The sequence below is a fragment of the Loxodonta africana genome, chromosome 13, assembly GCF_030014295.1.
Source record: "Loxodonta africana isolate mLoxAfr1 chromosome 13, mLoxAfr1.hap2, whole genome shotgun sequence".
NCBI classification, from domain to species: Eukaryota; Metazoa; Chordata; class Mammalia; order Proboscidea; family Elephantidae; genus Loxodonta; species Loxodonta africana.
This window is the reverse complement of record NC_087354.1, coordinates 45,058,111-45,070,872: the sequence shown is the minus strand read 5'-3', so window position 1 is coordinate 45,070,872 and position 12,762 is coordinate 45,058,111. Positions and strand designations below refer to the sequence as shown.

The 12,762-nt window shown below is 39.9% G+C and overlaps 1 protein-coding gene across 2 annotated transcripts in view; it reads right to left on the bottom strand.

Moving 5' to 3' along the window:
* The window catches only part of UACA (uveal autoantigen with coiled-coil domains and ankyrin repeats), a 104,284-nt gene extending 91,918 nt beyond the window's left edge, over positions 1-12,366 (bottom strand). Inside the window, exon 1 of one of the 2 annotated variants that reach the window (XM_003413808.4) lies at positions 12,221-12,366. In XM_003413808.4, the coding sequence (XP_003413856.2) occupies positions 12,221-12,301 (81 nt within the window). In that variant the 5' untranslated portion in view covers positions 12,302-12,366. Of the gene's footprint in view, positions 1-10,161; positions 10,186-12,220 lie in introns of those variants that run through there. The other variant, XM_064267325.1, reaches the window with a different exon arrangement.
* Between the last annotated feature and the right edge of the window lie 396 nt (positions 12,367-12,762).

Sequence of the window (12,762 nt, the reverse complement as noted above, 5' to 3'; positions counted from 1 at the left end):
ACTCAAGTGTATCAGTTCATCTTCTGCACATCACTTTGGAGATTATACTACTTGGAAATCAATTAGTCAGTGTCAACAATATTCAGGATTCCTGAGAATATAAGGCCAGACAAAAATATTTTGTGAATACAAACGAAGCCAATTCACTCTTGGGTTTTTGTGCTATATTTTTAAACCTGGAAAAGATATTAGAGTGAAGTCTGTGAGAGCCGGAACTCGACGGGACTGCCTTGTTTATCTGGATCTCGAAAGTTTTCCACCTTTGGCAGGTGCAATCTTACCACTTTTCTCTTGCTCGTTTTAGTGGAAAATATTTGAGTTTTTTTTTCTACGATAGGTTTCTGCCTTATACAGGTTCTGGCTTTCACAGGTTTTGCTGTACTTTTTCTAACTATATAAAAGATAGAAAGCTTTAACTGTTCTACAATTTACAGGAAAGTAATGCAATATTTTTGTACTATCCCATCATTCTGTTTATAATTTCAGGAAATGCACTTCAATCATGTTTTTAGGCAAATTTCCTATAGAAATCAATCTGACTTCTCTCACATGAATAACATCAAGCAAGTGAAGATTTTCAACAATTTGTTCTCATGTTTAAGAGGCAAGCGTTCACATAACCTATAGCAGGATGGTAAAGGTTTCCACATGACAGAGATGAAGCAGAAACAGTGTGCACGAGTTATAATGTTTAAATCTATTACATTTGGATCAAGATTTGTACACAAAGGATACAACTGTAAGCTAAACGGGAATGTTACAAACAAAATTTTCCTGGCAATGAGTTAATTCTAGAGGGAAAGGGAAGAGAGAAAGGTGAACTTGTTAACTCACTAAGAGGAGAATTTCTGAAGATGAAACTTTACTGACTCCACTCAGAGACCTCTCAACGGTTTAAACTCGTCAAGGAATTCAACTTTTTAATTCAAATTAAAAAACAACGTTGTAGTTGTGATTAGGTGCTGTTGAGTCAGCTCCGACTCACAGCAACCCCCTAGTAGGGGAGAAAGAAACACTGCTCAGTCCTGTGCCATCCTTAAAATTGTTATGTTTGAGCCCATTGTTGCAGCCACTGTGTCAATCCATCCTGTTGAGGGTCTTCCTCTTTCTCATTGACCCTCTATTTTACTAAGCATGATGTCTGTGATGGTTAAGACTGTGTGTAAACTTGTCTAGGCCATGATTCCCAGTGTTCTGGCAGTTGTATGATGTTGTGATCACTTCCAGGTTGAGACTTGATATAATGCGATCACCCCCCATGATGAGATCTGCTGTGAGTAGCCAATATAAGTGGACATCCTAGCAAGTCTCGTGGGCTTTTGCTCACTCTGGATCCTGCAGCTGGCTCCTGTTCATCTGACCTCCGCTTCTTGAAACTTGAGCTAGCAGTTTACCTGCAGTCTTGCCTGCCGATCTAGGGATTCATCAATCTTCGAAGCCTGTGAGCAACAGTCCTGCTCTCTGACCTGCCAATCTTGGGTTTGCCTGCCCCTGCGGATTCATGCATCAGGAGAAGCCTCCAGCCTAACCCATGGACTTGGGACATTTCAGTCTCTACAAACCTATGAGCCATTTTCCTTGATATAAATCTCTCTATACACATATTTGGAAACCCTGATGGCGTAGTGGTTAACTGCTACGGCTGCTAACCAAAGGGTCAGCAGTTCAAATCCGCCAGGCACTCCTTGGAAACTCTATATGGCAGTTCTACTCTGTCCTATAGGGTCGCTATGAGTCGGAATCGACTCGACAGCACTGGGTTTTGTTTTTGGTTATACACATATTTATGCGTTTTACTAGTTTTGCTTCTCCAGAGAACCCAGACTAAGACAATGTCCTTCTCCAAGAACTGGGCCCTCCTGATAACATGTCCAAAATAAGAAAAACGACGTCTCACCATCCTCGCTTCTAAGGAGCATTCTAGCTGTTTTCCAAGACAAATGTGTTCCTTCTTCTGGCAGTCCATGGTATGTATATTCAATATTCTTTGCCAATGCCGTAATTCAAAGACATCTATTCTTCTTTGGTCTTCCTCATTCATTTTTCAGCTTTCACATGCAGATGAGGCAGTTGAAAATACCATAGCTTGGGTCAGGCACACCTTAGTACTATGGGACATTTTTGCTTTTTAACACTTGAAAGAGGTCTTTTGCAGATGATTTGCCCAATGCAATATGTCCTTTGATTTCTTGACTGTTTCTTTCATAGGCGCTGGCTGTGGATCCAAGTAAAATGAAATTCTTGACAATTTCAATATTCTCTCCTTTTATCACGATGTTGCTTATTGGTACACTTGTGAGGACTTTTGTTTCTTTACGTTGAGGTATAATCCATATTGAAGGCTGTAGTCTTTGATCTTCATCAGTAAGTGCTTCAAGTCATCTTTGCTTTCAGCAAGCAAAGTTCTGTCATCTGCATACAGCAGGTTGTTATTGAGTCTTCCTCAGATCCTGATGCCACACTCTTCTTCATATAGTCCAGTTTCTCAGATTATTTGCTCAGCATATAAATTGAATAAGTATGGTGAAAAGATACAACCCTGATGCACACCTTTCCTGATTTTAAACCATGCAGTATCCTCTTGTTCTACTCAAACAACTGCTTCTTGGTCTACGTACAGGTTCCATATGAGCATAATTAAGAGTTTTGGCACTCTCATTCTTCACAATGTTATCCATAATTTGTTATGATTCACACAGTCGAATGCCTTTGCATAGTCAATAAAACACAGGTAAACATCTTTCTGGTATTCTCTGCTTTCAGTCAAGATTTATCTGACATCAGCAATGATATCCCTTGTTCCATGTCCTTTTCTGAAGCCAGTTTGAATTTCTGGCAGTTCCCTGTCGATGTACTGCTGCAACCATTTTTAAATTATCTTCAGCAAAACTTTACTTGTGTGTGAAATTAATGATATTGTTCGATAATTTCTTCATTTTGTTGGATCACCTTTCTTTGGAATGGGCATAAATCTGGATCTCTTCCAGTCAGTTGGCCAGATAGCTGTCTTACAAATCTCTTGGCAAAGAGGAGTGGGCACTTCCAGTGTTGCACCCATTTGTTGAAACATCTCAACTGGTATTCCGTCAATTCCTGGAGACTTGTTTTTTGTCAATGCCTCCAGTGTAGCTTGGCCTTCTTCCTTCAGTACTCTTGGCTCTTAATCATATGCTACCTCTTGAGATGGTTGAACATCAACCAATTCTTTTTGGTACAGTGACTCTGTACGTTCCTTCCATCTTCTTTTGATGCTTTCTGTGTCATTTAATATTTTCACCATGGAATCCTTTAAAATTGCAGCTCGAGTCTTAAATTTTTTCTTCAATGCCAAGTGTCTTTTTCCTTTTGCTCTTCTAACTCCAGGTCTTTGCATATTTCATTATAATACTTTGTCTTCTCGAACCACCCTTTCAAAGCTTCAGTTCAGCTCTTCTACTTCATCATTTCTTCCTTTTGCTTCAGCTGCTCTACATTCAAGAGCAACTTTCAGAGTTTCTTCTGCCATTCATTTTGGTCTTCTTTTTCTTTCCTCTCTTTTTAATGGCCTTTTGCTTTCTTCATGTATGATGTTCTTGATGTCATCCCACAACTCATCTGGTCTTCAGTCATTAGTGTTCAGTATATCGAATCTATTCCTGAGATGATTTATGTAGGTGGAATATATTCAAGGTCATACTTTGGCTCTGGTGGACTTGTTTTAATTTTCCTTAGCTTCAACTTGAACTTGCATAGGAGCAACTAATGGTCTGTTCCGCACCTAGCTCCTGGCCTTGTTCTGAGTGATGATATTGAGCTTCTCCATCATATCTTTCCACAGATGTAGTCAATTGATTCCTGTGTATTCCATCCAGCGAGGCTGATGTGTATAGTTGCCGTTTATGTTGTTGAAAAAAAAGGTATTTGCAACGAAGAAGTCATTGGTCTTGCAAAATTCTATCATGCTATCTCTGGTGTCATTTCTATCACCAACGCCATACTTTCCAACTACCAATCCTCCTTCTTAGTTTCCAACTTTTGCATTCCAATCACCAGTATTATCAATGCATCCTGATGGCATGTTTGATCAATTTCAGACTGCCGAAGTTGGTAAAAATCTTTAATTTCTTCATCTTTGGCCTTAGTGGTTGATAGGTAAATTTGAATAATAGATTAACTGGTCTTCCTTGAAGGCAAATGGATATTATCCTATCACTGACAGCACTGTATTTCAGGATAGATTTTAAAATGCTCTTTTTGACAATGAATACGACGCCATTCCTCTTCAATTTGCCATTCTCAGCATTGTAGACCATATGACTATCCAATTCAAAATGGCCAACAGCAGTCCATTTCAACTCACTAATGCCTAGGATTTCGATCTCTATGCATTCCATTTCATTTTTGACAACTTTCAATTTTCCTAGATACATACTCTGTAATTCCATATCCCAATTATTAATAGATGTCTGCAGCTGTTTTTCCTCATTTTGAGTCATATCAGCAAATAAAGGTCCCAAAAGCTCGATTCCATTCACATCATTAAGGTCAACTCTACTCTGAAGAAGCAGCTCTTCCTAGTCATATTTTGAGTGCCTTCCAGCCTTAGGTGCTCATCTTCCAGCACTGTATCAGACAATGCTCTGCTGCCATTCATAAGGTTTTCACTGACCAATTTTTTTTTTTAGAAGTAGATCGCCAGGTCCTTCTTCCTAGTCTTTCTTAATCTGGAAGCTCCACTGAAACCTGTCCACCAAGGGTGACTGTCATGGATTGAACTGTGTCCCGCAAAAATATGTGTCAACTTGGTTAGGCCATGATTCCCAGTATTGTGTGGCTGTCCTCCATTCTGAGATTGATGTAATTTTCCTATACATTGCAATTCAAATCTCTGCCTGTGGTTAATGCTACAAGATTGGATTATGTCGAAGAGGACTGGGGTGGGATGTAACTCTGGTCACATCCCTGATTCAATGCAAAGGAAGTTTCCCTGGGGTGTGACCTGCACCACCTTTTATCTTACAAGAGATAAAAGGAAAGGGAAGCAAGCAGAAAGTGGGAGACTTCATACCACCAAGAAAACAGCGCTGGGAGCAGATCGTGTTCTTTGGAACTGGGGTTCCTGCAGGAGAAGCTCCTAGTCCAGGGAAGATTAATGAGAAAGACCTTCCTCCAGAGCCAATAGACAGAGAAAGCCTTCCCCCTGGACCTGACATCCTGAATGTGGACTTCTAGCCTACTAGACTACTTGAGGAAATAAATTTCTCTCTGTTAAAGCCATCCACTTGTGGTATTTCTGTTATAACAGCACTAGATGACTAAGACAGTGACCCTGCTGGTATTTGAAATACTACTGGCATAGCTCCCAGCATCACAGCAACACACAAGCCACCACAGTATGATAAACTGACAGAAAAAGGGTAGAAAAACAATAAAAAACAATAAAGAAAGAAAAACCTTCCTTTAGCTATATCCCCTAGTTGCCACCCTTTAGCCCCTTACTTTCACTGAAATTCTTATTTGATGATTAGTCTATAAATTATCTACACCACTGCTTACCATAAAACCAAAGCTAGTTTCCAAACCCGATGCTCCCTCCGTGGGCTATATAATTTCACAGCTCCATACCATTGCACTTGCTGTTCTTTTGCTTAGAAAGCCCTTCAAATTGTCTTTCTGGCCCAGGTTCCTGCATCACCTTTCTACCTTTTCCTGGCTCCAGCCCTACACATCTGCGCTTCCATAGCAATTACGGCTCTTTAACATTGTATTATACTCTTATATTACAGTTTCTTGTTTTTATCTAGTTCTCTTAAAATAGAGAGACCATGACTATCTCTATTACAGAAATTTTAACATATACACAAAAGTAAATACAATAGTATCAGGAACCACTCAGTTACAACTATTAATTCATTTTTTTAATCCTAACACACTTCTCCCATCTATCCCAGTAATACTATACTTCTGAGTGAATCTCTGTAAGATAAAGACTCTTTATAAACATAACAACATTACTATCACCGTTTATATTTTTAAAATAATAATTCCATAATATCATCAAGTATCCAGTTGGTGCTTATATTTCCTCATTTGTATTACAAACTTTTATTTTTTACAATTAAGGGCTAAATGAAGTCCACCACTGGGATTGATTAATATCTCTCTCATGTCTCTTAATCTCTAGATCTCCACTCCATCTTTTTCTTTTTCTTATAATTTATTTTTGAAGAAACCAAGCCATTTGTTCTATACAGTTTCCTAAGATCAGAATTTTGCTGATTTGCATCCCCATATCCCCATATTTTCTGTAAACTGGTGGTCAGATCTGGAGGCATGATTATATTCAGGTTAACTCTTTTGGCAAGACTGTTAATACGTAGTAATGAATATTTCTACCAAGAGATGAAAGATGTCTAATTGTCCTTCTTTTTGAGACTTTAGTAACTATTGATGATCAATGTGTACACTCTAGATCCATTAATTTATTAGAAGCTGTAAAATTGTGATATACTAATGCCCTTCTATTAGCTGAGATAAAACACCTATATAAACAGAAATTTCCCATGACCAACTATTTGGTTGCCCTGAGGTTTCACACAGGAAAAGCATGATTAATGTTCAATTCTTTCCCTTTATTTTCCAGATCTTAAAAGAATGCATCAGTTCCCAAGCATCCCCTAAAAGCAAGGTTTTTTAGTTTTAGGTTTTTTTTTTTTAATCATCACTATGATGACATCATGGATTCCAAGATTTCAGTCCACTGCAGTTTTATGCTTACTGATATTCAAACTGTCCCACCTTTGGCTAAGTGGGAGCCTCTGTCAAGTTGGCTCCAGAATCCTAATCTTTGATAGCCTCCTGCCTTTCTGGTATGACAAGGTATTCCAGGCTCATTTTGTACATGTCCTAGCTCCCAACTTGGAGTTATCCATTTTTTCAAAAGAGAACCTAATTATTAATTCACTCTTAAGCCTTTTTTTTTTTTAAGCCTAGACTTAGTGGTCCATAAATGTTTTCTAAACTAAATAAGGCAACTACTGAGCAAGATCTAATTCCTAAACTAATGATTTTGAATTTTAAAAATGTGCATAATACATGATAAATAATTAAAATCCTTAACTACTCATCACTTAGGTTCTTAGATTCATTATGTACCAAAAGACTTAACCAAAGCAACTTCACCATTCTGCTTTGGTCTTAGAATAAAATTCAGCAATTCAAATCAGCATGATGACCTAGGCAAAACTGCTGTTAGGCTGAAGTAAAAGCATAAAAAGAGGACTTCTTTATGTTGTTCTTCAAGAATCCGGAGAATACAATGCAGGGATAATTTAGGAAATTGGTTGAAAAAAGCTTTAATTAAGGTAAGTATTTTTAATTAAAGGTTGGCTTCTTTAATGAAAATGAGTAAGCAGTGCTCAATTAAGTATCATGAGTTTAAACTATATATAACAACTCGTGATCTTAATCATTCACATTACCCAAAAGTCACTATTATTATAATAACATTGACATCTTTTCAAACACACCCATATTCCTGAGTGGAAAATCCAAAGCCCTCTGTTTCAAAACCACAGCTGAAACAAAATCATACTTCATCCTCATTTATGCTTTCTAAATATCTGAAACTTCCTTTCTTAGTGGGAACCAAAAGAAGCTTTTTATCAGTTGCTATTAATTGTAACTCAAAATTCTTTTAGAAATACCAGTATTTTTTTCCAGGTGCTGAGGCATTAGCAAGATGCTTTATGACACAGTTAATTGCTGGTTTATAAAATTCATTGCCCATTTTAACAGTAGCCTAGAAAAAGGGCAGCAAAAATAAATTTTGCAGACTCTCTAAGAGATTATTGTTACAATCACGAATTTACTCAGCCACCAGCAGAAGGAAAAAAAAAGAATTTACTCAGCAACAAATGCTGAGCTAAGGCTACAGTGGAATCCGTCTCCTAAATACCTGCAGATAATGTTTTGTTGGCACTATCTCTAATGTGTACCTAGTGCATCTTTGGACAACACTGTATTTATTTTTACCAGTTCTGCAATTACAGGTCCTTAACTTCCTTTAAGAGCTCAAACTTCCAACTCTAAGCTAGCTGAAACAAGCCTATTCTCACTGTACATATAACTGTAATATAACTAACTATACATATCATTGACTAGGTCTGAAAAAGCATTTGCAGTCATTTAATTATCCCTTTCAGCACAAATCTGAAGCTCCAATTTAGTGAGGTATTAAAAATAAAAGCAAATGATGGTAGTACAACTTGTTGAATGGAATTAATGTCACTGAATTGTACCCTTAAAAACGGTTCCAATAGCAAACTTGTTATACATATCTTTTACCACAATAAAATTAAAGTTAAAAGAAAAGATAGAACAGCAAAAATAGTCTGAGTTTATGATTTTACTAGGATGCATCTCTTTCCAGGTCCGGCAAGTAAACAGCTAACTCGGATGTGTTTTAACTACAATTTATAATTGTGAACTGTTGTTATTGCCAGTTGCTGTCAAGTCGATTCCCACTCATGGCGACCCCACGTGTACAGAGCAGAACACGTCCATAGGGTTTTCAAGGCTGTGACCTTTCGGAAGCAGATCACCAGGCCTGTGTTCTAAGGTGCTTCTGGGTGGACTGGAACCTCCAACCTTTTGGCTATTGGTAAAGCACTTAACCAACTGCCTCATCGTGAACTACACCTACTTATATGTCTATAAACATAATCTCTCTTTAAAAAAAAAAAAGAGAGATTATTGAGCCCTAAATCATTAGCATATTTATAACCATGGTACTATTCAGAATATTTAAAAATTACCTTTTTGTGCATGTAATCTGAATTATCATTAATCGTGTATATTTCACATACAAAACCCCATACATAAAATATTTAACTTCAGTACATTGTTCATGCGTCTCCTTCAGATTAGAAAGCTTAAAGACACAAGAAAAATAGTTATGAAATATAAATTTTTAATTTTTTCTCAAATTAAAATTGTGCAGAGCAAATTGTGATCATTTCCATGATAATTAAATGACTGCTTCAAGATTCAAATTAGGCAGACATGGAAAAAAGGAGAATAAAGAAAGCAAGATCTATTACCTTATATAAAAATAAATTCCAAATGGAGCAGGGTCTTATGTGAAAAAAGTCAATTAAAAAAAAAAAGAAGAAATTAGGGGAATTTTTTGTTGTTTAATATTGCACAGTGGAAAAGGCCAGGGTATAACATAAACCTAAAAGTCATAAAAGGTTGACAAATTCAATTATATAAAAATAACCACTTCCTATATGGCAGTTGTTAAGACAAATAATTGAGAAAAAAATATTATTCACATTAAAAAAGCCAATTTCCCTATGTAAAGTACATCCAAATTAATAGGGAAAAAAAAAAACAGTCCAATAGAAAAATAGGGGGAAAAAGTTCAAAAGGCTCTTAAAAATATGAAAAGATGCTCAACTTCATTCATAATAAAGGAGATAAAATTTAAACTATCCTGGGATACCAATCAGACTAGCAAAGATTAAAAAAATATATGAGCAGAGTATTAATAAAAGCATGGGAAAAATAATTTCTCATATACTGGGTACATAACATATGGAAGGAAATTGACAACATTCTTCAAAATCACAAATGAGCATATCCTTTCACTCAACTATTCCACGTTTAGGAACTGATCCTATAGGTACACACACACACACACACACTTAAAATATATACAAGGTTATTCATCACAGCATTTTATATGATAGCAAAAAGCTCTGATGTACCTAGATACTCACTTAAAAAGGGCCAACATATGGAACAGTGAGTACAGTATGCTACCACTTGTAAAGGAGGGTGGGTGTTTACATTCATATTTGCCGGTACATGCTAAGTTTTCTCTGGAGGGACACAAAAGCAACCAATAACACCAGCGGCCTCTGAGCAGGGGCACAGGGTGGCTGAAGGACAGGGTGGGAGAGGGACTTTTCGCCTTATTTTTGTCTCTTTCAAATTTTAAACCATGTAAAAAATATATATATATATTTTTACATTATCTACTCAAAAATAAATAAAATTTTAAATACTTTTAAGGCAAAAAAACTTTTTTAAGAAACAATCAAATACTTATACATATGATCAAATTTGACATCAGAGATTTTATAGATTGTAAAGCATTTACTTAGACACGCTTCTAACCTGGAATTGAATTCATTCCTGGAGATCACTTTTCAGCCAAATTATCAACAGGCCTATAAAATAAACAATAACACCCATGAAGAAAGTGCTCCTTAGAACAATCATCTATATGAGACCAAAGGGGCAACATCTGCCCAAAAGCAATGATGAGAAAGCAGGGGAGGGCAGGAAAGCCTGCCAAATGGAAATGAGGAACTCAGGATGCTAACGGTGGGAGTGTAGACACATTGTGGGGATTGCCACCCATGTCATGGAGCAATTTGTTCATCAACTATTGAGTGGGAAACTAATTTATTCTGTAAACCTTCACCTAAAGCACAAGTTTTTAAAAAAATTTTGCAAAATTTATTCCAGTATTTAACTTAAATGAGACGTTCACTTTTTCTAAGCAGACAGGTTCTTTTAACAGCATGCATTATCTGTTTTTATGCCTTCATTTTAAGAAAAATAAGATGATGTTCGGTTTCCTGAGCGCTACAGATTTAAGCTCAGAGAGATGCATGTCATGTTCCAAGTGTATACAATGCAAACTGACATGCCAATGACACCAATAACCACAAAATACTATACCGTTCCAGAAGGGAAAACAGCATAACACATTTAAGGCTTATAAACTTCCAAGTGGCGCTGTGAATCCTTGGCACAAACCAAACCCAACGGGAAAATACAGCTAATAAACATGCAAAACATATATTATAAAGCCAAAAACACAGCCTGTACTACAGTTACTATGTAACTGAAAATACCATTGTCATTTTTGGCAATTATTGTTAAAAATTATTCTATTAAAATTGTTAGAAATAATGTGAAACAAAGTGATCTTTTTCTAGGAGCTTGTAACACTTATATTTTATTAAACAACTCAAATATCATGCTTCTGAATCTATTCTCTTTTCTTGGATTGGGAATAAAAAAGCCTCCTACCCCCACAATTTCCTTTGTCTAAGCACAATCATCCTAGAAACAGTCAGGTGGAGAGAAAGGTACAAATCTGGATTAACTGAAAAGCAAAGACAGATGAATGAGTATTCTCGTGAAAAAGCACATAATCTTTGAGAAAATCTGTGGAAAATGACAAAGGTCTATTTTAATTACTACAAGTGAGCCGCCGTGCAGTTTGAGTATTACATCTTTTACGGTTCTGTCTTTTCATGACTTTACATAGCATTTTATTTGAATAATGACGAATTTAGAAGGCATTGCCATTCTTCTAATTTTCCGAATTATCTCAGTCCCAACATCTGGAGGCAGGCTGTTTATCAAGATCTCTGTTCCCCCGCGACTTTACGAGAGGCCCTGGCTATTCTTAGCCTGCACTCCGAGGTCGGGCAGCAGACCAGTATACCCAAGGGACGGGTCCCGCGTGGATCTGCCCCACCGGGGATATTTACACGGCGCAACAGGACAGCCACCTCCCCAGTTTCACGATCCCCAGGCTCACCACCCATTTAGGGTTTTGTCTTTACAAGGACTCCTGATTCCATCACTGCCTCACTCGAAAATCAAAATCCTAACTGGGTGACACACCGACGGCGGCCAGCGCACCACGTCCCGCCAGCCTGGTAGGGCTGGCGTCTCTGAGGCAAGGAAGCGCCACCAAGGGGCCCCAGAGGTCCGGCGTCCCCAGCGGAGGCTGCACCCCTGGCCGGGGACCGACGGGGCCCGGCCAGGACAGATGTGGGGCGCAGGGGCAAAGTCCGGGAGAGGCCAGGGGCTGGGGGATAACCAGCAGCCCCGAGTTTAGGAGGACGGGGAGACTGAATCCTGAAGCACAGGGGCTTCGTCCATAAGTTCGGAAACTCGGGAGGGGCGGGGAAAGGACCCGTAGAGGCCCGGGTGAGGCGACAGACAGGCGGGGAGGGTCCCCACGATCTGCGGGGTGACGCGAAGACCCGGCCTGAGGGAGGAGCCGGGAGCGCAGGAGACCCCAGGGCCGACAGAGCGCGACCGCCTGAGGGAAAGACGGCGACGGCGACGCGCGAGCTTCGGGACGGAGAGCTCCGGGGCTTGCGGGAGTGAGCGCCGAGAAGCCCGGGCGCGCAGGGACCGCGGGACTCACCGCGCTGGCTGCGGCGGCGGAGCCGGACGACGCGGGGCCGGGCGCGTCCTGCCTCCTCAGGCGCGACTTGAGGCTCTTCATGGCCAACTCGTGGCAGTCCCGCTTCCGGCGGGCCCGGCGCGCCTGCCCCACGCGCGAACCTTGAAGTCTGCGGGCAGCAAGCGCGCCGCGAGGAGGAGGTGGCGGCGGCACAGACGTACCGGCCCCACCTGCCACCTAGGGGCCCGGGCGGCCGTGGGCTCGGGGCCTGCGGCGCGGCTCCTCTCCTGCAGCCAATACGCCCGCGGCCCTGGCGGGGGTGGGGCCGGCTCCGACCAATCGGAAACCGGGAAGGGGGAGGGACTTCCCTTTAAAATTTAATAACACCCTTCCTCTCCCTGCTGGCGGAAAAGTTTCGGGGCTGCTGCTGGGGTTGGTGGGCAGGCTGGGGCGTGGAGTGGCGCTGAGGGCTGGACTCCCGACTATGGGCGGCCACCTACTTGGATGGTGGAGCTTAGGGTCTAGAGAGAGCACTGGCGTCCAGCCTACACCAACTCTAATCT